At 41.6% G+C, this 25,339-nt stretch overlaps 1 protein-coding gene across 1 annotated transcript in view; it reads right to left on the reverse strand.

Annotated features, from left to right (window-relative positions):
* Positions 1 to 3,304: 3,304 nt before the first annotated feature.
* Positions 3,305 to 25,339, reverse strand: part of LOC309569417 (coiled-coil domain-containing protein 170-like) — a 79,408-nt gene continuing 57,373 nt past the window's right edge. The window contains exons 8-13 of the mRNA XM_082275236.1: positions 22,184 to 22,501; positions 17,395 to 17,595; positions 8,440 to 8,613; positions 5,820 to 6,059; positions 4,061 to 4,297; positions 3,305 to 3,602 (exon numbers count right to left, since the gene is read on the reverse strand). Of these exons, the coding sequence (XP_082131362.1) occupies positions 3,384 to 3,602; positions 4,061 to 4,297; positions 5,820 to 6,059; positions 8,440 to 8,613; positions 17,395 to 17,595; positions 22,184 to 22,501 (1,389 nt within the window). The 3' untranslated portion in view covers positions 3,305 to 3,383. The remainder of the gene's footprint in view (positions 3,603 to 4,060; positions 4,298 to 5,819; positions 6,060 to 8,439; positions 8,614 to 17,394; positions 17,596 to 22,183; positions 22,502 to 25,339) is intronic.

A 25,339-nucleotide genomic window follows, 5' to 3' on the forward strand; every position in this document is an offset into this window, starting at 1 on the left:
GTGAAAGTAGGACCTTGTATTAGCTACTCTAAGATAGGACTATAAAACATTAAAGCGGAGTTCCGGGCACAGATGTCATTTTTCAATAAGCATACCCCCGGGACAGTCAGGGCTAGCACATTCCACAATGGCTAGCCTCTGATCTGTCCCGGTTCGCACTTACCTTTTAGAAGAAATACTTACTTATAAAATTTCTTCCACAGCGTTCCCATCTCTCTTGTGGGCAGCTGAAGCCGGCTCGGTCCTCTTCTGCGTCTTCTTCCGCGTCTTCTTCTCCCAGAATGCGCCGCACCGGCCCCTCTCGTCACTTCCGGTGTGGCGCCACCCGGAAATGACGTGCGGGGCCGGTGCCGTCGCATTGATTCCTGGGAGCTATGACGTTCAGCTCCCAGGAATCATCGCGAGGCAGGAAGTGACGGGGTGAGCCGCGGCTCCGAGGGAGGAAGTACCCTGAGGTGAGTATTTACGATCTACAATTACAAGGTGAGTTTTAAAAAAAAAAAAAAACCTAACTATCCAATTCCTTTTCAGGTTATCCAGAACTAGCGGACGGGCACAAAAAAAAAACATCGATTTTGTGCCCGGAACTCCGCTTTAAGACTGAAAAGTTTGATTTAAAATGTACAGGCAGTCCCCAGGTTACCAACAAGATAGGTTCTGTAGGTTTGTACTTAAGTTGAATTTGTAAGTAAGTTGGAACAGGTAAATGCTTTAAAGTAAACGTAAAGTCTGTCTTTTTTATTTTTAAATAACAAACATGTTATACTTACTGTACCTGCTCTGTGCAGTTTGTTTTGCACAGGGCAGCCTGGAACCTCTTCTTCTCGGGTCCCTCTTCGGCTCTCCTGTCCCCTCCCTTCTGTGGAGTGCCCCCACAGCAAGCAGCTTGCTTTGGGGGGCACTCAAGTCGAGTCACAGCTCCCTGTGTTCATTCAGACACAAGGCCATGACCCGGCCCTGCCCCCTCTCTCTCCTGATTGGCTGAATGATTTTGGTTAACAGCAGCGGGAGCCAATCGCACTGCCCCCCTGTCTCAGGCAACGAGGAGGGGAGTCCCAGGCAGCTTAGACACTCCTGCAACATTGCTGGATAAAGATGGACTCAGGTAAGTATTGGGGGGGTGGGGGCTGAAGGGGGATGCTGTACACAGAATTATTTTATTTATTTTTTTATCTTATTGCATAGAATGCATGAAGATAAAAAAAAAAAAACCTTCTGCCTTTACAATCCCTTTAAAAGTAACTCCAGCCAAAAAAATAGTTTTCTTATGTTTTTTTGGATAGCATAGAGAAGGGTTAACACCCCTGTAATGTTTGTTTTGCTGATTGTGTCCCTGTTTAGAACATTTCACCTTCCTTTCTGTCCCTGTGAAAATTGAATTTTGAAAATTTTGGGCTGTTGTGGAAACAAGGATGGGTGGGGTGATAAAGCCTTAGCGGAGACACCTTTTTCCCATGATAACTCTTACAGGAGTGAATTTCCCTTCCCAGGGGTAGATTTCCTCTTCCTGTTGTCTCCCTCCGTTTGTAAGCATGAGTCGTATGTAAGTCGGATGTTTGTAACTCGAAGACTGCCTGTACAGAGAGTGGGTTTAGACAACATTTTTTGAGATGTCATAGAACAGACTGCAATTTCAGCTGGCCATATGCTAGTAGATTTTGGAACAAATGTTTACACAAAGAACATTACAAATCTCCTTTGAAAGCACTTTAAAAAAATTTGCTTGTGACATTTGTTTTTTGGAGTGAAAGGAGTTTTTTTAACAAAAACCAAATTCCCTGTTCTTTCAATTTTTTTTGTCACTGCAAAAACAAATGTTGAATTGACCACACTAACAATTAGAAAATTGAACAAGCGTTTTTAAAACAAAACTTTTCAAACAAAATTGAACTAGTGTATGCCCAGCTTTACTTAGTTATATTTAGCAACTGTTTGTTTTAATACTATCTCTGCTTTTTCATCAAATTGAATTACATATACAGGCGGTCCCCGGGTTACAAACAAGATAGGGTCTGTAAGTTTGTTCTTAAGTCGAATTTGATTGTAAGTTGGAACAGGTACATTTTTTAAGTTTAGCTCCAGCCAAAAGAATAATTTTTAATTTATAATTTTTGGATAGCATAGGGAAGGGTTAACACCCCTGTACCATTTGTTTTTTTGTCTGTACCCCTGTTCAGAAGATTTCACCTCACTTTCTGTCCCTATGACAACTGTATTTTGAAAATTCTGGGTTATTGTAGAAACAAGGATTGGTGATAAAGCTTCAGTGGAGACACCTTTTCCCATGAGAACTCTTACAGGAGTGAATTTCCCTTCCTAGGGGTAGATTTCTCCTCACTTCCTGTTGTCTCCCTCCGTTTGTAAGTAAGAGTCATTTGTAAGTCGGATGTTTGTAACCCAGGGACCTCCTATATAACAATTTTGGAATGACAATGGCAATAGTACTGCATTACCCATGTATTCATGTATATACTGTATATTTTAAAGTTTCACATGTTTTTAAACAGATTCTGTCATTCAGGGCAACATGACAAAGTCCCTTTAACACTCCCCTATATACATCCTGCCTATGCTCCTCCACCATCCTACTGAAACTGCTGTAAAACGCCTGGTGCTACTGGGTATGGGGAAACATTTAACCTCCATGTATGATACAACCCATGAACATGAGCATCCAATCGCCAAACCTGAATACTGTCACATGAGGGAGGGTGTGACATCATCATCCCTGCCTAAGGCCGGCCAAATATGGAGCAAATTTCTTTCCTGAAACCCGTGAAGTTCACTCAATTTCTCCATCAACACAGTGTTGACAGGGGAATCCCTCCTGCCGAGCCTTTGTATGGTACCGGCGGGGACCCGCCAGGAGAAGACAGTGATTATTGCTAGCGGCTATACCAGCCATTAACGATAATCGTATGTAAAATCCAGCCGGCTAGTTGTGCCCAAGTTGATCGATTCAACTTGGGTACATTCAGCCTACTCATACATGATTCAAATCTAGGTCGGTTCCTGCTAAACCAGATGAGATTCTAACTGTCTATGGCCGGCTTTAGCTTCAACTGCAGCCAATATAGAAGTTACTCAAGGAGAGGATAGAGGAGAAACAGATCAGTGATGGAGGGTTTTAAACATAAGTATAAGTGGGTCAGGTGGCCTTTAAATAGACCCCTAATTAGCAAAGTGATAGAGTTTTTTTATTTTTACAAAAAACTATGTGCAACTTAATAAATACAACTACTGAAAGTGTTAACTATACAAACACATATGTATAACTATATATACACTAATACATGGGTACTACAAAGTGACAGTCTGTTTAATATTTTAAAAATTTGATTTAAATAAACACTTAATGGTGAAATGTCTCTTGACTGCCCAAGCTAATATTTGGGATTCATGTGCTGTACGGTGTATTCAGGTATACCGTCCCCAGTCCGGAACCCATACGGCAGCTTTGATCTATCAGTCCTACTGACGTCAACAGGCCCATGAGTCCGTAGAACTCTCTTGAGTTGGTCGAAGATCTCATGATCCGGCACGGCCATTGTGTTAATTTTAAAACCCATCATCCTGGTAATGGTTTCTCTGAAGTCAATATGCTGTAGAACGAATGAGAGATCAATGAAGAACATTATACTATTATTTCCTAATATCTTTCCCCATGAGACACTTATGAAGAGTTACTTAAGCGAGGGAAAAGTATCCCTTTTTGTGACAACTTTGTAATTAGTTTGTAAAAAAAATCTTCACGGGTACTCATACCACCTGTCTAAAACACCTCCTAATTACATTTTTAGGAGACAAAAAAAAAAAAAAAAACATGCAATTCTTGTTACAGTCCTTATAAAGACAAATTTTACACCCTTTTTTCCAAAAAAAGACATCTCACAAGAAGTACGGGACAAAAACCTTTTTCTATTTCCAGTTATTGTATAAAGTCTCTCAAAGTTCTCAAGTATCTGCAAGTTGCAGCCCCAAAACTACTTAATGAGCTCTTTTTTTTTTTTAAAGGGTTGCTAAAAAGATACTAATGATTTCCTTTAAAAGCAAAGTGTACCTGTTTTTCTCTCCTTGCCACTTCCTCGAGGGCTCTTGTGGCTGTGAGCAGCTCATTAGTAACTGCATCTACCATCTGCTGACACCTCGCTTTTTCCCCCACAGATTCATGTTCCGTGTAGTCCAGTTCTGTTTTCAAGCTTACCACCTTTTTAGCAGCTTTCTCTTTAATTTTCTCTAGTTTTTCTAAAGACTTGCTCAGCAGCTCAATGGTTTTTTTATGCTGGTTGTTTTTTTCCTTAAAACAAACACAAAAAAATAAAATAAAAAATGAAGACTGAAATGTAAAAGTACAAAGACAGCACATGGTCCTATATGATATACGTATACTAAACATAAAATTGAAATAAGGAACATAAATAGATTGAAAAAGTTAATTAATAATAATGCAGACACATTAAATAATTGTCTAATTGTCTCAAGAGTAATTAAACATATTTAAATTGTGTGTGTAAAGGCAGCATTTTTCATAATGCGGTTGGCAAATTGGTGAGAGATGATGGGGGTGTTTGGCAGAGTGTTGAAGGGGAAGGGGTGGTGGATGTTTGGTAGATTGGTGACAAAAGCAAAAGGGGAAGGCTATTGTTTGGCAGGGTGGTGAAAACAGGGAGGGTATTTGGCATATTAGAGAGATTGGGTGAGGGGGGGCATATTCCAGAGTGGTAAGAGAGGGGTGGGGCATTTGGTACAGTGGTAGGAGCAGGGTGGAAGGGTGTTTGGCAGAGTGGTCAGAGCAGGGAAGGGGACATTAGGTTGAGTGGGGAGAGCAGTAGGATGGTGTTTGGCAGAGTGGTGATGGTGGACGAGACATATCCCAGAGTGGGGAGGGGGCACTTTTGGTAGAGTGGTAAATGCAGGGAAGGATGTTTGGAATAATGATGAGAGTGTGAGGGGTGGCATCTGGCAGGGGGCATTTGGCCGAGTGGTGGGAGTGCAGGGAAACAGATGCTAGCTGTGGACTGCTTCCTATCCTGACCCATTTGTCTGGTGAACAAATCTGCTGGGAAACGTTAGGAAAAAAAGATTGTAGCTGCCCTTCTCCATTAGCATGCACATTAGCAGCATGCCATATTGCCACTTTGCCTCTCCCAACTGCCTATTCATGGACTTGTCTATGCTCACAGCAAATATAGGGGTGATGGGAAAAGAATCAGAGTGTGAAGTTGCTGTTGCATGCGCGGGTTATTGCCACCATATTTCCTGTGATCATGCATTCCAGACACCTTGCATATTACTAAGAGCCTTTTTTTACTGTATGTGTGGTAGGGATGTGCACATTTCCATGCATGTGCATGTAAATGCTACCATCATACACTATTGCCTGGAATAATATAAGCTGCCTTCTATATTACGATATTATTGTAAATTTTATGATCATATACACACACAAAATATTCAGCTATAGCAACCTCTACTACTTACCATTCTCTTTTTTTTTTTTTTTTTTTTACTCCTGCATCTCTTTTTTAACCTGTAACTAAGGAGTAAGCTAAAACTCCATTTTACTTCTCATACTTTGATTTTACATTGGGAAGGCATGCTAAGATTTATAGCAGTTGATACAGGTGAGTGGTTCGGTATTCTCTGAAAAGCACTCCAGAATATGCCAGTGCTGTATATTTCTATATTATCGTCAATTTAGTTTCAGCAAGAATTATCTTAAAACTTCTAACTAGTGACTTTTTTACCTCTCACTGTAGATCTTAGAGATAGCGGCACTGCATAATTCTTCTCTAAACTTCCTAAAGTGGCGAGCTCACCTTTAAATCGTTCATATCGACAAGCTGAGCCGTCAGGTTCTGATTAGCAATTTTCATGTCAGTGAGCTGTCCTTGGAGTCTCTCGACCTTCTTCTGCAATTTTTGGGCTGTCACGTTGGCTGAATTTTCGGAGCTCAGTAAGGCTTGATGCTCTTTTTCTCTCTCAAGCTGTTTGATCTTCGTCTCCAGTTTTTCAATCTGGGAAGATTTTAACTCTATTTTTTCTCTCTGGGAATTCACCTACAGGTATATAATGTGCTTAGCTGGGCAGAGTACAGAACTAATATAAAACTTGCTAGACAAATTTTACAAATGAAGACTAAGTGATCATATAGATTTTGGAGCAATATTCCTTTTAATGGTCATTTTATTTGTCTTGTTCCAATGGTATGAGAATGCTTGGCCTGAGAGCCCAGCAACCTTGCAATAAATACAGAAAGGGCAGGTGAAAGTTAGTGGGAGTTCAGATTGGCTTCTTTGCTTTTTGGGTCCCCAATTTATCAAATCAGAAATATGTGCCTCAACCTTTCCATAGCCTACTAGCTGCAGCACCGGTTCGAAAACATCACTGACCTTTATTCATCAATTTAGTCCTCCACCAAAGCCTGATACACATCAATAGCCTCATGTAATAAGGCAGTGCAAAATTCAATAAACCTCGCAAAGTAACTCTAAATCAACTAACAAATATTCAGTAGACTGGACAAAAAGCAATAAGAGATTGATTTTGATTGGTTGCTATGGGTTTCAGAGCTTTTGTACATAGGCACACGGGCACTGCACCTTGCATTACTTTACAAGGTATATGTAACTTAGTGCCTGTGTCAAAGAGCAATGGACTTGTATTGACATGAAATGGAATTCATTGACAGATGCATTTGACTTGCAGTGGAAATCCTTCTGACTTGCATTTGACCTTCAAGGGGACAAAAGGCTGTCAACACTTAGTGTGTAGCTTTTGTCCTCCATTAAGGTCACATTATTGAACAAGGAACACAAAGGGATCTGAAGGAAAGGGAAGACAACTACAGGAAAGTTTGGAATCCCTATTTCTTTTACAGAGATCAGACCTCTCTTGCTTCTCAATCATGACCTGCTCTTGTTGCAAGTGTCTGGATTCCTTAACCTGATACGTGGCATTGACCGAGAGGGAGAACATTTTCTTTTCTTTATTTTCATTTACCCCCTTTTCATTGCCCTCCCCTCCCCCTTTTCTTTTTGCTTTCTATGACCCCCCCCCCCCTTCAGGTAAGTTTTTTCTGTACTAAACCTCCTGCTGTATGATCTATTTACATAAATGTAAACTATAAACATAGTCTCCGAATTCGACTCTTATTGATGAATATTTCCAGCTCCTGGTCACTTTTAGTGACATTTATACAGACTACATAGCCCCCTCTTTTGTTTGTATATGCTCTGTATCATTAATTGTGTTCTGTAATGCCTGGTCCTACTTGATTATATGGAGCTGTCATATATTATTTTCATTCTGTTTTATCCTATATTGTGGGATTTCTTGACTGCTAAATAAAGAATTAAAAAAAAAAACACAAAGGGATTGATTTACTAAAACTGGAGAGTGCAAAATCTGGTGCAGCTGTGCATTGTAGCCAATCAGATTCTAACTTCAAGTGTAACTCCACTTTAGTTGAGAAAAAAACATTCCCCTCTGGGTGATCTGTGTACATTGCAAGGATTTTAACAAACTTTGTTGCAGGTTTTACCTTTTATTATTCTGAAGGAATCACTGTTTGTTCCTCTGTGCCCATGAGCTGCATGAGTCTAATTGGAGTGGTTTCATAATTATTAATCAGCTGCAGAGCACTAATGAGGAAATCTGCTGGACCTGCATCCCTTTAGACATGTTCCTATTGGGAGTATCTCACCAAAAATTACATGCAGGGGATGCCTGAAATCTGACTGGCATCTTAGGGCAGACGTCTGGGAAAATCAGTAAACCAATCACACAAGCAGGAAATTATGTTTCTGGGGGTATTCTGTAAACATTTTGTGTACACCTCCAGGTAGCCATATTGCATTGCATTTTCAGAAAATTACAGTGGCTGCAGATTGAAAAGGAAAGGTATTTTTTAATAACATTCAATTACAATATGACTTGTGTCGCAATTGTATACGCTATATTATTTTTTCTTTATTTGCTATTTTTTTTCTCCATGAAAGTTGAGTTACCCTGTCAGCTTGTTCAAGTAAGCTTTGACAAAAAACCTGGAAATTGATTGGTTTCTATGCAGAGCTGCACCAGATTGTGCACTCTTAAGTTTTAGCAAATCAACCACAAAGTGATTTAAACTGATGGTATTCTACATTTTTGTCTCCAAGCATTGGCGTGCAAAACACACTGTTGCATATTAGTTACTTCTAGGTAGATTTCTCTTCAATGGCTGCTGTGCGTTGACAGCAGTTTAAATCTTCCACACTGCTGTATCCAGAACTGAAAAAAGTTGCAAGTTGAGCTTTACATATTTCTACATAAACCAACTGGATTGAAGGACCTTGCCTATTCTTCATTGGAACAAATGGGAACAGTATTCTTACCCCTATCTATTCTGCTTTCACTTACTGGAAGTCATTTTGGAAATTCTCAAATTTGTTTCGGTACCTTTTTTTGAAGGTTGTAGATGAGGGTTTTATTGTCACTCAGAAATTCTTTATCCCTCTTAGAAAAATCTTCTGCTCTTTGCAGTAGCATGTCGTACTGGGAAATGAGACTCTCACAGGATATATCTTGGCTGATTTTCAACTTCTCTGCCATCTGCAGTAAGAACTTCTTGAACTATAAAATGGAAATGGCGAATGTACAAATGTTAGGAGAATAGCACATTTAAAAGCAGCCAAGTAGAACATTTAAAATATAAAAAAGAAAACCATAATATCTACACAACAAATGCAAAATTCAAAAGAGCTCAAATATAACCTTGAGCATTTTTTTTTACATATACAGGTATTATTATTTCTAAGTGTTTACGTACATTTACAGAAGAAGCTAAGCCCCTTGAGCTAGAAAAATTGTTCACGAGTACATACCGTTTGGCTGGGAACTGGTGACTTCATTGTGAATTTGAAAATTGATTTTAAAGTTAAAAAAAATCTCAAAACCATAACTTAGTTGAAATATCACTCTGTCTCAACAACAGTTTTCCAATCAATTCTCAAAACAGCAGAGATGTATTGGATAACTATTACAATCTATTTAAGGGGTTATGAAGCATGGCTTGCTTACATTATGGTGTCAGATCCCTACAGATACAAATACTGTTGTTTATTTGTTATAGAGCCTCTCCCTTGCTAGATGGAGACATGGAAGTAAAGTAAAGCAATATGATTATCTTCCAACATGCTTATGTGACATTTGTTATGATGTAACAAATTAAATTAACCCCTTTGCGTTCACCATGAAATGTACTCAGGCTCGAAGTTCTATGTTTAAATGGTTAATGCAAAGCACTGCTTGGAGTAACCAGTTCCCGAAGCCTGAGTAATGGCCAGGTTAAATGCTATGAAGGCCATATCTCAGAAAGGAGAGCAGAATGGGGACTGTTAAACATTGGGATTCTTCCACTTTGTTATGAACATGGAAGTACTTTGACCTGAGAGCTTACTGGTTCATGGCTGTCAGATTCTAGTATAGGTAACAGCAACTGGGCAACACATATTGGGTATTGCCACACACACTGGATTGAGGAGAATAACTCTAGGGCCATTATTAACACTAAGTGCCGGTTCACACATATGCAATGTCAGACATCGCATGTGATTCGCAGCACACTGCTCTGCAAATCACATATGATGTCTGTGTTTTGCAACTTCAGCCATACAGACTGTATGGCTGAAATTGCATCACATTCAAACCAAAGTGGCACAGGACCCTTTTTTTGGTCCACACCAGAATCGGATCGCATGGGTGTTCACACCTATGCAATCCGATTCATGTCCGAATTGACAGTTCGCACTGCGATATGCAAACTGATCTGGGGGTGTCGTTAACTTTGTATTGACACCCCCCAGCAATTCGCATATGGCAGTGTGAAATGCCTGTGAGTCTAGTGTGATGCGGGGACCCGCAGTGGATTCGCAGAGTTCCCGCATTGCATTATGTGTGAACCGGCACTTAAATGATGAGCTTTAAAGGCTTTCAAACATCGCTTGACTATTGCAATTGTTTGCTGATTTATGGTTTATGCAAATGTAGGCCTGACATATGTACAGTAACTTATTTATGCAAAACAGTATTATCTTTTAAGTTTTAAAACAATATGAATTATAATGTGCTTGTGTGCCCTACAATTATTTATTGTGTATATTTTACTTAAAATATAGGTATGAAAAACAGTTGTGCAAATATCTTGTTAAAAAAAAAAGTTTGCAACTACTATATTTTTATTCTACAGCTTCTCTGCTTTCAGAAAAAAATCCATAAAGTTTTGGGGTTTTAAGTACTTTTCAGGCCAAAAAGAAGCATTTTTTCACACAACACATTTTTAATACAATTTTCTTTGCATGTTTTTCCAGGAGGAAATGTAATGCTAAGGAGGTTAAAGAGACCCTGCCTCTAGGCCAGGGGTGTCAAACTCAATTTCATTGTGGGCCGCATCAGCATTATGGTTGCCCTCAAAGGGCCGGTTATATCTGTAGGATTAGATGTCAAGAGCACTCCACGTGCCCATACACCCTTACATGGGATGTCAAGAACCCCCCTACCATCAGAAGTAAAGAATCCCTTCCTTACATCAAAATGCACCCCTTACCTTGAGCTACTGCCAGAAAGAAGATGCGGGTGGATCTGGGAAAAAGTACAGGGTCTAGTGGAGAACCAGAGGAGGGCTGGAGTCAGCTTCCAGAGTCTGCTGAATGCTTAGACCAGGGAAGGCAAAGGCAAAGTGGTGTTGTGGCTGCACAGAGAGGTGCAGAATCTGCAGGAGGTGTTCTGCCCTCCTCTCTGCTACGGACTGCTGAGAAGAGGGGGGCAAAGATGAGCCTTTCTGCAGCTGCACAGAGGAGTGCAGGATCTGGCAAAGGAGTTCTGTCCTCTCTGCTGTCGACTACAGAGACAAGGTGAGGGCAGAGACAAGGGGGGTGCCGCAGCTGCAGGAGAGGTGCAAGGGCCATATGTAATGGCCTGGGGGCCGCACTCGCCCTGCAGGCCTTGTGTTTGACACGTGCTCTAGGCTGCATCCTATTCAAATCGCAGGCAGTTCACACTGCCATATGCAAATGGAATTGGGGGTGTCAATATGAAGTTAACAACACCCCCAGATCAGTTCGTAAATCGCAGTGTGAACTATCAGTTCGGACAAGAATCGGATCACATAGGTGTGAACCACCATGCGATCTAAATCTGCTGCGGACCCAAAAAAGGGTCCTTTGCGTGTTCTGTCTGAATCCGATGCAAATTCAGCCATACAATCTGTATGGCTGAATTTGCATAGCAAAGACATCGCATGTGATTTAGTCGCTATAGTGTGAACCAGCACTTAGTTTTAGATAGAGTGGAGAGGGATTAGAACATTTGATTGAGGTGTCTTTCAGGAAAATACTGCATTAGGGTCACTAGATGGGGACGATCATAGAAAGTTAAAATTTTAGGCGAATTACAACAATTTTTCTTGACAGCTGTGCAAATGCTTGAGGCATTCGTACAGCTAATTTTTAATTTTATTAAAACAGCACTAAGTTTATTTTATTTTAAGAACAATAATGTAATATATTGTAGATTATCAGTCATTAGACATGTTGGCGGCATTAGATTTCTTGTCCCAGGCTTTTTTTGCCCTTTATTATCACCTGATAATTCAGCCACTAAAACACTTCCTGTCCTAGGATCACCATGTCGATTTATTGTACTGTATCCATGGATGATCAGTGTTGTCATCCTAGAAGAGGAAGGGACTACAAAACTTCTCCCCTTCTCATCTCTACAACATAAAGAGGTGGTGTTCTGTAAATCACATAGTTAAAATGCGCATGGCTGTCTGTTTGAGAAAAGCCTGCAGAATGCAGCACAGAAGTTCTGGCAGGATCAAAAGGCATTTTGTGCACTTATTGAACAGACAACACACTTTCAATGGTATATTTACCAGATTGAATTAGAGAAAATAAAATAAATTAATTGTTGGGATTTACATACAGTTTAAATTGTAAGTAGAAAGAGGTAAATTGTCAGTAAAAGCAAATTTATGTCTGGGGAAGTGTTTGTAAAACCTGCAATTTAAAAGCTGAGTGGGTTAGACTTAAACATAGGAGATGCAATAATACAGGCTTTTTTCTAGAAACAATTGCATTTTCTTGAGTATTATTTTGAGAAGTCATTATAATTTAGATGTCAGAGATGCAGTTAATACTGAAAAATGATACACAGAGTCACAGATAAATAAGCTTGTAAACCTCTTTAACCACTTCTTGACCGGAAAAACGCTCATAAAAATCAACAGGAGTAAAATCATCTGTTTCCACCTGAATTCCGGGTTGGCCAGTGAATGAGGGAAGTACAGGCACTGCAGAAGTGTTGGGCGCTCAAATCAGGATTTGCAAGCGCATCAGGAAGGACACTATGGGCTCTACGGGCCTGTCTTCGAATTATTGGTAGCTGCGGGACACTACTTGTGCCAACCACAGTACCATTTTGAACTGCACTTATGGGACTTGCCACGTCACCAAGTGATACTGCAGCGCTGGTTTGACTATGTCCAGGATGTACTAGACCACTGGTGCTTGCCAGTTCACCAGAAAGTTGAGCGGTCCTAGCACCGACACTGTTGCATATGAGAAACCTGCGATTGTTGCAACTCAGCAACAGAAGAACGGGGACCTTAGCAGGGACCACTACTCCTTCATCAGAGCTATCTGTCAGGGTGCCGCTGCTCTCTACAGGTTCGAATACTGGGCCTGATTCTGACAGTGAAGCTTCCCCATCGCTCTCATCTGTCATGCTCAGCATTGTGTAGGCCTCTTCACTAGTGTACTTCTGTTTGGACATTTTGGCCAATAAATGTATAGGTACCTAGTGTGACTCACAGGTAAAACAAAACACCTGGTTGTCAAGGACTGTTTGAACCGCTACCAAAAAATGTGACTGCTAGTACTAGCAGAGATCAGGCCTGACTCTGCTAACGCTGTGGTTTAGTGTGCTGTGCTGTGTATTGGAAGTGACAGTAATCTGCTGATACTGCACTTCTTGGGGGATGGGCAGAGGGGCTAAACGCAGGTATAACTACATATGCAGCAGGCAATCTGACGCTGTCATGGAATGACGATAACTAATGTTAACGCTAACTGATGTCACCTGTGACACTAACACAGTGATCAGAAAAAAGATCTGTACACTATAATAGTGACACTGTGACAGGGCAATGAAGGGGTTAACTGGGGGATGATCAGGGGGTTAAATCTTTATTAGGGGATGTATGGCGAGTACCCTAAACCTATCTGGGACAGATACTAACTACCACTAACTGTCTCTTACACTAACTGAAGTCACAAGTGACACTAATACAGTGATCGGTAAATTATCTGTATACTGTATATAGTGACACTGTGACAGGGAGTGAAAGGGTTCACTGGGGGGGGGTGCCCAGGGGGTTAAATATGTGCCTATGTGTATAGGTGTCAGTGTAGTGCTTGTGTACTCACAGTTGATGCTCTCTTTTCTCACGCTGGAACCGAAAAGGGCTCCAGGAGAGAAGATTGCATAATTTCCTGTGCCTGTGTTTACATTACACAGGCACAGAACGTTCTGCAATTGGTCAGAACCGATCACCAGGTCTAGGCAAAAAATCATTGGCCTGGACCTGATAACTGATCGGTTCTGAACCGAATCAGCGTATCGCGGGGACGGCGCGCTCGCGAACACGCCGTCATACAGTCACGTCAGTTCTCGCAGCCAAGCGACATTGCCACAGTAAAACTGTGGTAGGTGGTCGGCAACTGGTTAAGGATGGAAAGGTGGGAACTATATTTAGAAGCTGTGGTTGGAAGGTACCTTTTGAAAGTGGATTAAACCTTTTAGAGATGTTTAAAAGCATTATAATTGCTTACTGCTGTATATATAGATTTATTTTGTAAATAAAGGATATCTCATGTTCAGTAACTAATTTTCGGTTTTATGTTAATAAATAAAAAAGAACAAGTAGTGGGATTTCTGTTATGTATTTATGCATTGTGTATTGCTTAGTATATGATAAAACATATATCATCCTTAAAGGTTAGGCCCCCCCCAAAAAGGATAATCAAGGGGTGTCAAACCTGCAGCCCAAGAGAGCTTTGAATGTGGCCCAACACAAAATCGTAAACTTAAAAATGTTGATTTTTTGGGGGGAAATGCATTTACACTTAGAGTCGGTTCACACTGGGGCGACACGACTCTGTACTACTTCGGGGGCGACTTGTGCATTACCATGCACCACGTCTTCGGAGCGACTTGCATGGACTTCACATAATGGAAGTCTATGCAAGTCGCTCCGAGGTCGCCCCGAAGTAGTACAGGACCCTTTTTCTAAGTCGGAGCGACTTGTGTCGCTCCTATTAGGACGGGTCCTGTAGCGGTCAATGGACCGCGAGGGAGCGCGACTTGTCAGGCTGACAAGTCGCGCTAATGTGGACCGGCTCTTAGTGAACACATAAGGCAAAAGAAAAAACTGACAGTGTCTCTTTACTGGACTTTTAGAAGGTTTATCTTACCAAAGAAAAAATTCCCACTCTTCTCTATCATGCCTTCTTCATGTTATCAGTTTTCAGCAGCACCTACTGTATATTTGTGAGCAACTATTTCCAAGAATGAAGCACATGAAGGGCAAAATTAGAACCAAAACAATCAATTGAGCACCTTAAGAATTCATGGAGAATTTCTACTACATCCATCGAACCAGATATTTAAGCGTTAGTTTATCAAAAACAGAGTCAAATATCGCACTAGTTTAATGTTGCCCTCTTTTACTTCATAATAAAAAATATTACATTAAAATACGTTTTATTACTCAGATAGGTACATTATCTATATCAGTGATCGTTACCTTGTAATCTGCCTGGCATTTTCTGCTTATTAGCTATCCTTATTGTTGGTGTATTTTATGTGTGGCGGAAGTGAAAACCTCTTCTTCGGCCTAGGAAAGTCAAAAGGTTGGATACCCTTGAAAGTGTTTATAAGTGGAGCCTGGTATAAGGAGTCAACCCTTGGTTTCTTGACGACTTTGGTGGTGAGAATCTCTTGCCATTGTTTCCAGCTCTGGTTATGTTGGAGAGCTTTTGAAGTTTCCATAATATAAAAAAATGATAGTGTATGCCCAAACCAAACTTTGCCCAAACTCAATTGGGGAAGGATTAGAATCCCCCATTGAGCTTAATAGTAATTTGGATTTCTCTTAAAGAGACCTAAAAAAAAGGAGTTCAGAAGATTTTCCCTTCTTCATTTGTTCTGGTAAAAAAAAAAGCTAGGATTTTCTATTGAAAAATAAAATGTGACGATTGGTATTGGCGCTATCTCACAGTGATACAATGCACAATGCCCAAAGGGGTGAGTGAAAAAAATAATAAAACACACAAATGTCAGAGTGTCACCAATTAATTGTGAGTGAACTCCTTAAGAAATTAAATAAACAATGTGTTTATTAAATTATATCAAATATCAAATCAACAGCTACTAAAGTGATATGTGTACATAACAGAATATATACAATGGTGATGAACGTGAAAAAAAGGGGGGTTTTCCCACAACCACAAGTGTATTACCAGGTTTACACTTTCCTGGTATATGTGCCACACATGTGATAGAGAAGTGAATATATGCTGCTGAATAAAGTCCAAGTTGGCCACTAGGTGGCGTTTTCAATACAACCTGTGCAGCAGTATGGAGGGGGTCTCTTCTCCGTGGCGGGGGAGCAGCTTTGAGCCGGTGACTGGCGCCCTAGATGCTCACACAGAGAGAAGGCCCCATAGTGAAAAGTTAATCCATACAATAACGGCAAAAGGCGCAGTACACTCACTGTTTGGTTACGATGATCAGGATCAGAAGAAAGTCAGTGCGCGCCGGGATGCTTCCGCGTTCCACGGCCGACAACCGGAAGTGACGTTAGACGTACGAGACTCTGCCCTACGCGTTCCGTCAGAGGGACGTCAACTGGAGCCTCTGACGAAACGCGTAGGGCGGAGTCTCGTACATCTAACGTCACTTCCGGTTGTCGGCCGTGGAACGCAGAAGCATCCCGGTGCGCACTGACTTTCTTCTGATCCTGATCATCGTAACCAAACAGTGAGTGTACTGCGCCTTTTGCCGTTATTGTATGGATTAACTTTTCACTATGGGGCCTTCTCTCTGTGTGAGCATCTAGGGCGCCAGTCACCGGCTCAAAGCTGCTCCCCCGCCACGGAGAAGAGACCCCCTCCATACTGCTGCACAGGTTGTATTGAAAACGCCACCTAGTGGCCAACTTGGACTTTATTCAGCAGCATATATTCACTTCTCTATCACATGTGTGGCACATATACCAGGAAAGTGTAAACCTGGTAATACACTTGTGGTTGTGGGAAAACCCCCCTTTTTTTCACGTTCATCACCATTGTATATATTCTGTTATGTACATATATCACTTTAGTAGCTGTTGATTTGATATTTGATATAATTTAATAAACACATTGTTTATTTAATTTCTTAAGGAGTTCACTCACAATTAATTGGTGACACTCTGACATTTGTGTGTTTTATTATTTTTTTCACTCACCCCTTTGGGCATTGTGCATTGTATCACTGTGAGGTAGCGCCAATACCAATCGTCACATTTTATTTTTCACTTTCACCCTTGCACTTAAGGGTTGATTGGTGGCAGCTTACACCTTCCATTTCACACCCCCCTCATATATTATAGTCCATAGCGCTGGTCACCTTTCTTTACTATTTAGGATTTTCTATTACTTTCAGGTATGGCAGCAATGGTCACCAGGACAAATGAGGGTGAATCTCCTAAGTGGGGGGGGGGGGGCACAAAAAAACAATAAAAACCTGAAAAAGGCTCTAATCCTTCTCCACTCTATCCCAAAAAAAAAAGTTCTGGTTTTAGATACACGTTAGAATGTGTCTCTAGCCCATACGTAATTGTGATGCTATGACCCAAGGTGTCTCATGGCCCAATATTACCATCATTCACTGGTGTTGGATACACACATATACGTTTCAGACATACAGTACAAAGTTCCACAGTTAGGCTCAAAATAAGACACAAGTCCATCAAATTCAACCAAAATCTTGCATCCCTAAACATTAAACACACAGCTGATCCAGAGGAAGGCAAAAGCAATCTTATATAGAGTGATTCAATTCACTCCAACAGGGAAAAATTCCCTAAGGCTACGGGATACTTGTGAGTCAACATGGTATAGCTTTGTCATACTCTTAGCTAAGGGACAATTTCTTATCACAATGTTTGTACACCATCTTGTTTTTTTTTTTATGGCAAACTGTGAAAAAACTCAAAATTTATCCCTACTAGAAATACGCTTTACTTTAAGGTTTTATAGAACCTGGTGCTAAATATTACATACATTCTAGAAATGTAATCTACTAATTTACCCTTTTTCTCTCAGTGTTAAAACCATCTTTAATCATCTCTTCGGAAGTCAGTTTGCCTTGTAAATGCTTCATGGAATCCTGCTGTTCTTGTACCAGTTCCTCAGCTTTGTAGGACTTTGCCATGACCTCGTGGTACAAATCCCGTTGTTGCTCAAGTTGTTTGCTGAGCTTGTTGTTCTTCTGTTGAAGCTCCTCACATGTCTGTATGAATGCACAGATTATACATTTATATATATATAGGCCAACAGTTAAGTAAACATTAAAGAAGCTTTTCCAGCAAAGCTAGTCACTTTATGTTTGGTAGGGTCTAATAAGAGAGGTTATTTAACCACTTCAGTACTGGGCACTTTCAACCCTCGTCCTGCTTTCAGCGCTGTCACACTTTGAATGACAATTGCGTGGCCATGCAACGCAGTTACCAAATTAAAATTTTATCTTTTTTTTTTTTTAGACAAATAGAGTTTTTGTTTGGTAGTATTGAATCACCACTGGGGTTTTTTTTTTATTTTTTGCTAAAACAAAAAAATAAAAACAGAAAAAATGTGAAAAGAAAAAGTTTTTTGTAGTTTCTGTTAGAAAATGTTGTAAATAAGTAATTTTTCTACTTCACTGATGTGCGCTGATGAGGCTGCACTGATGGGTACTGATGGGCTGCACTGATAGGCACTGATGAGGTGGCACTGATGGGCACTGATGAGATGTCACTGAAGGGCACTGATGAGGAGGCACTTATATGCGGCACTGATGAGCACTGATGAGCACTGATAGGCAGCACTTATAGGCACTGATAGGCTGCAAGGATATGTGGCGCTACTGATGGGCACTGATGGGGGCACTGAAAGGCAGCACTGATAGGCACTGCTTGGCATCATTGATGGGCACCACTGATGGGCACTGATAGGTGGCACTGATTGGCCTCACTGTTGGGCACTGACTGGCATCACTGCTGGGCACTATTTGGGCTGCACTGATAATCAGGGCACTGATAATCAGTTTTCTGATTATCTGTGCAGGTCTCCCCTGTGAGGAAATGCCGCTGATCGGCTCTTCGCTTCTCACACTCTGTCAGTGTGAGGAGAGGAAAGCTGATAACCGGCATTTTCATGTTTACATGTGATCAGCCGTGATTGGACACAGCTGATCACATGGGTAAAGAGCGGCGTCAAAGGCTCTTTACCAAGATCAGGGAGAGTGGAATGACTTCATCCAGAACAAGGGAGCACCCAGTCCACAGTCATTTGTCTATAGGGCGGGCGGGAGGTGGTTAAAACAAATAAAAGCCCGGTACACGCTTCACATTTTTTTTTTTGTTCAATCCGTTGGGAAATTGCTATACACAAGCAATGTTGGTGTGGTGATCTCTCCCGCTGTGCTATTGTATGCTGACAGGGGTAACTGTCTGGTTCACCATGTGAAAACAGGGAAAGTCGCCTAAAAACAGAAAAAAATGCAGCTTTCACATCTAAGGATTAGTAAACTGCAATATATTAAATGTTTAGTTTTGGGTTTAATACTGTTTTAAGATTTCCTGCTCTGCTTTAGATGTTTAACAGATGTGAAGAAATACATCTACATTTATCTAGCACATAAGAGATAAAGTTATTACAACACACCATTTCAAACATGATGATGCCCAAGCTTTAGCTTGTCTTAATATTTACACCACTGCTTCCCTAGAGTATATAATAGAACTCTTTGGCCCCTTTCACACAGGCGGACCGTTCAGATCCGCCTGTCCGTTTTTTTGGCGGATCTGAACGGTCCCCCCATGCATCTCTATGGGGCATCGGATGTCAGCGGAGACATGTCTGCTGACATCCAATCCGATCCGTCAAATCTGATTCCCCCATAGAGATGTATGGGGCTCTGACAGCTGTGTCTCCACACACAGAGTGGAGAACAGCTGTCGTTCTCCTGCTCAGCGGGGGGATTGGCGGATCGATTCCCCGCTGAGAAAAACGGAGTCCGTGTGTGAAAGAGCCCTTAAAGATTTGGAAAAGTGGTGCATCGGCTTAGTTAATTTAGTGTATGCCATGCTCTATTAATAGAAAATGGTGCATCTCTCAAATGGCATGCTTTGGCACTGCTGTCACAAAAATGGCCATAATTATGGTTTACATGTTTGTAAATTTGACCCACAAGATAACAACAGGGTCAGATCATTAGTCTGGTGTTTAGGCCTTACTAAATTCCTCCCAAAGTATTTAAATCCAGCATGATGAAATTGCTCTGGTAATCCATTATTTTATTTATTACAGGTATTTATATAGTACCAACAACTTTTCACAGCTCTTTACATATACGTGCATCAATGAGCCTTGGCTGACCATGACCCTGTCACTGGTTCACCGGTTTTCCTTCCTTGAACCACATTTGGTAGGTCCTGACCACTGCAGACCTTGAACATCCTGAGTTGCTCTCACCCAGTCATTTAGTCATTACAATTTGGCACTTGTCAAAATAGCTCAAATCCTTACATGTGCCCATTTTTCCTACTTTCAACATATGAACTTTAGGGAAAACTTGTTTGCTTGCTGCCTAATATATCTCACCCACTCTCAGATATCATTGTCACAAGATAATCAATGTTAATCATTTTACCTATCAGTGGTCATGTTGTTATGGTTGCAGTGTATATACAGTATACTGTATAGCCAAGTGCTGGGTTAAGGCAATATGGAGGAGACATTGCCTTTGATTCTTCTCTCCCTCTACCGAGATACTGATACGGATACTGATTTAGCAAGTGGACTGCTAAAGCCAAGCAAATCCATAGATTTATATGCAGCGAGCTGAGACTCCTGGGAGTTGTTGTTTGAGATGGCAGCCATATAATGGGATGAATAGACTCCTTATACTACAGATCCCAATAGACAATGTGCAGTAGGAGGAGTGGAGAGTTTATTAATATTTATATTAAACTGCACGGGAAATATCTTCCTCTTAGCACTGAGGGAGTTAGCCAGAGAGCACCTCTGTCTGGATGTTCGCCTGCCAACAGGAGACCATGCCAGTCTAGATCCAAGCCTGAGACTAGGAGGTAGCACATCTGGGGGCAGCACAGCACTGCTCACATCACAGAACCCGCACCGCTGCTTCAGGAAGATTGGAGCATCCACTCACCCACTGCTTCCCACCGCCGATCCTCTGAGGCTTTCAGGGAGAGATTGAGAGGGCCCTCCTTTTACAGTGAGAGGTCACCGCAGCATCCCAGGGACTGGTGGAAGGGCTAATCACCCATTTCTGATCCTGCTAGCAGGGACTGAGCCACCAAGAGCAGGACATTAGGTGTACCCAATCCATACCATACCCAAGTGTTTCATTCTTTAATTATCATCAGTGAACATTCTGAGATATTTAAAGACTTCTCACTAACTTTTTTTGGACTCATACTCTGCTGAATATTATTAATTGTTTGGGTAACACTAGATCTCCCTGAGCGCTTGTGACTCTACCCAGCATGACCAGAGAGAGAGCCACGCTGGCCAGCACCACCAGAGAGAGAGCCACGCTGGTCAGCACACATGAGAGAAAGCCACGCTGGCCAGCACCACCAGAGAGAGCCACACTGGCCAGCACCACTAGAGATTGAAAAACTGAGCCATTGCCAGGGTGCAGATGTGCTACACTACGGACCAGAGTCGCCCCGGGCAACCCATAGTAAATGAACATCCAGCTGGGGGGATCACTGCTGCAGTTTCACTGGGTCTGGTAATAGGGCCTGTCGGCCATTATCTATTACTGGTTCTAGGGACTGAGCAATTGGGAACTGCCTAACCTGCTCTCGTCTAGCCCCTAATACTGCCTGCAAACCTTATTGACTGCCAGAGCGCAAGCCAATGAGCCCAAATTCTGGGCTGCCTGCCCACAAAACATGTGGGGGGGGGGGTGTAAAACCATGTTTTACCACACCAGGTGACACCAACTCTAGTGATGCCACTGCTTCTCGGTCTTCCAGCCGGGGCCAGAGGCGCAGGCCTGCAGGCCATGGCGAAAGAAATAGGTGGAGGGGCGCCACAAAAATCGCCACCCCCGCCACCTCCAGGCTCCTACATGCTGCATGCATATCATGTGCTGGGCCGGTGACTGACTCCACCCCCAAAATGGTAGCAGTCCTTAAAAAGCTGGGATATACATGGGCAGTTCAAAGGGGGTGGGGTCAGCGGCATAGCCAGGGGGCAACAAAATTAGGTTTCGTCTAGGGAGTTAAAAATCCTTGAACCAGCCCTGTGAAGCACCTAAGCAAGGTACAAGAGAGAACTGTTTTTAGGGGCTCTGAGGGCTGCAAAAATGGCAAAGGGTCCCAGGTTGGGCACCAGGGATATGGAGCATTGGCAGAGGTAAATACCAAGTCAAGTCAAGTTGATTTCAGTTGTTTTAAAAATGTTCAAAATGTAATTCATGGCTACACCTAACTAATCTTCAAAATTCCCCCACTCCCCCTCCTAACACCTATTCTGGCTATCCTGTATAAGAAAGATGTATATACAACGTAAACCTACCCATTTTCTGGCCACTTGCAGCTGCTGCAAAGGAGAGAGCACTCGACAACTATTGGAATGCCTAAGAGCGGTGATGTAACCCATAGGTTCCTATGGCCCATCTGTTGATGGCGCGATTTGGTAGGTGTAGCCTGGAATTGCATTTTGTACATTTTTTTATGGTTTTTTTTTTTTTTTGTTTTTTTTACATGAATACACCTGCATTAATTGTTTTTTATCTGCCTAAAGTTTACTTTAAACTTTTCCACCTATTATTCATATAGTACGGTTCAGCACATCTCACTCACAGACTTCCATGTGTGCTCACTGCGGCAAATTTCCTGGATCCGCTCCTTCACAGCTTCCTCAGTTCTCTGCACAGTTGTAAATCCATTGCCCAGGATGGTGGCCAGCTGACTTATAAAACTCTGGTGCAGGCTGTGAGCAGCTTTAGCTTCATAGCCGGAAGTTTGCAGAGTCCTGTCCAGATCGTTTATCTTCTGTTCCCTCTCCATCAGTTCCTGGCGCAGGCTCCCCCATTCTTTATGGTTGTCCTTCAGTCTTTCTTGAAGAATTTCCTTTTCTCTCTCAGCATTTCTCTTGGCTTGGACGGCTTCATCTCGCTCCTAAATGCAAGATATAACACTGGGCAGTAAAGGGAATGCATGGACCTTACTGCTTATAGACAAAAAAGTAAAAGTGATCAGTTTGATGTAAATGACCTAATCAATAATGTTTTAAAAGTACATTGTTTCTGTGTTTATTTCATATTACATAAGGCAGGGCTCAAAATTTCAAGTCCTGGGCTACTAGCCAGGCTTAAAGGGTTACTTGCCACCAGTTGCCCCACCCATCCCCTACCCTGCCCCACCCCTAAACACACCCTCATAAATTATCTCATGAAATTACACTGTTAAATGTTTTATGTAGAATTAAGTTACAAAAATAAATATTGACAACAACAACTACAACAACAATATTGTCATAAAGCATATTTCATTGATCTGACTGTGATAAATAAAATAAGAATAAAATATGATTGGCTACTGTCGGCAATGTACACATCATTACTGCCTTGTTAACCACTTGCCAACTGCCTGCTAGAGATATACTGGGGCAGGCTGGTTCAGCTGCGTGGACCATCGGCCTATGCAGCAGATCGCGGGAGCGCTCCTGGGGGCAAGCGCCTCACCAGAGTCGCACGCCCACCCCCATTAGGAAGTGGGGAAGCTGATCCACGGGGCTGGCGGCTGCGATTGCCGCTGGACACCCACGATCGCTCCCTGCTGAGAGAGAACAATGGTCTGCTGTTGTTCTCTCTGTAATGAACACAGAGCGCCTGTGATCCTCCTATTTAGGATCACAGGTCTCTGTGTTGACTCCACAAGTCCCTCCCCCATACAGTTAGAAAACACTCCCTTAGGCTCCCACTTAACCCTTTGATCGCCCCTGGGTTAGCCCCTTCCCTGCCAGTGTCATTATTACAGTTAACAGTACATATTTTTAGCACTGATTACTGTAGTAATGTCACTGGTCCCCCAAAAAGTGTCAAAAATGTCAGTTAGGGGTCCGATCTGTCCGCCGCAACGTCGCAGTCCCGCTAAAAATCGCAGATCACCGCCATTACTTGTAAATAAATAAATAAATAAAAATACCATAAATCTTTTCCCTAGTTTGTAGACGTGATAACTTTTGCGCAAAGCAATCATTGGGATTTTTTTCTACCAAAAATATGTATCAGAATACAAATTGGCCTAACAGGTTGAAAAAATGTAATTTAAAAATTTTTTTTTTGGGAATGTTATATAGCAGAAAGTGAAAAATATTGTTTTCTTTTTTCAGAATTGTCGCTTTTTTGTTTATAGCGCAAAAAATAAAAATCGTACAGGTGGTCAAATACCACCAAAAGAAAGCTCTATTTGTGAGGAAAAAAGGACATACATTTTATTAGGGTACAGTGTTGAACGACCACGCAATTGTCAATGATGGTAACACAGTGCTGAATCGCAAAAAATCGCCTGGTCATTAAGGGGGCAAAACCTTCTGGTCCAGAATTGGTTAAGTAAATATTTTAATGCTATATTATATATGACATATATACAGTGCTTTTTTTCACAGAAAATAGGTACAGGAACTCAACCAGGACCCCCCCAAAATCCTCCTCCCCCACACACAGGCAGCCTCCAAACTGCATCAAATAGTGGGCATGGCCAAATTTCACTAAAAGAGGGAGGGTCTTAAAGGGGCATTTAATACCAGGAGTGTGTTATGTATGGGGTGAAAAATTTGGGGGAGGTTACACACAGAGTGCAGAGTTTGGGGGTGTGCTGCATACAGAGTGCAGAGTTCAGATGCATTACACACATCTTCCACAGCTGCTTATTTCTGCATTCCTAATCCACATCTCACTTTCACCCCTCTTCAGCTCTGACCTTTGCATGCAACCCCACTCCACTGCCCCCATCTTCTCCTCATCTCCTTAAAGGCTCCACCATCTTCTACATGTCATACATTTGTTGCTGTATTAAGCTGAAACACCCAGTCTCTTCTTCCTCCTCGCACACTGTAGCTGGCTCTGCCTCTTTCACTTTTAGGAACATTATCCAGGGGGGGGTGTCGGCATCTGCATTGCACCCCAGGAACATGCATGTCTCTTGTCCCCATCCTGCTCTCCACTGTTGGGAGACAAGCTGTCATTTTTAAACACAGAAGCCGGACTTCTGTGTTTACAAGTGATAGTGGTGAGTAGGGAGCAGAGATCTGAGCCAAATGTGGTGGAACTGGGTTCCACCCAGTTCCACCTGAAAAAAAGCCATATATACACAATGCCTTGCGAAAGTATTCGGCCCCCTTGAACTTTGCGACCTTTTGCCACATTTCAGGCTTCAAACATAAAGATATAAAACTGTAATTTTTTGTGAAGAATCAACAACAAGTGGGACACAATCATGAAGTGGAACGAAATTTATTGGATATTTCAAACTTTGTTAACAAATAAAATACTGAAAAATTGGGCGTGCAAAATTATTCAGCCCCTTTACTTTCAGCGCAGCAAACTCTCTCCAGAAGTTCAGTGAGGAACTCTGAATGATCCAATGTTGACCTAAATGACTAATGATAATAAACAGCTAGTTGTCCTCAAGATTGTACATAGTTCATAAGTTGGAGTATCCCACTCATCCCTTCTCCCATCCAAGTTCTAAATAAAATACAAAAGAACTCACATCCTCTGGATTGATTATTGACTGAGCCAAGGACTTTCAATGCCATTTGTCTGCTATCTGTTGCTAAGGGTAACCCAGGAGAATCCAAAAAGTGCAATTCTCAGCAGTCTTCTAGGGGGCAGTGCTATATACTGTATATATATATATATCTATATAAATATAGATATATATATATATATATATATATATATATATATATACTGTATATATAAAAAATAAAACCAATGAATGACACTTTCA

This window comes from Pelophylax lessonae, assembly GCF_965119305.1.
Source record: "Pelophylax lessonae genome assembly, chromosome: 13".
Classification (NCBI taxonomy): Eukaryota; Metazoa; Chordata; class Amphibia; order Anura; family Ranidae; genus Pelophylax; species Pelophylax lessonae.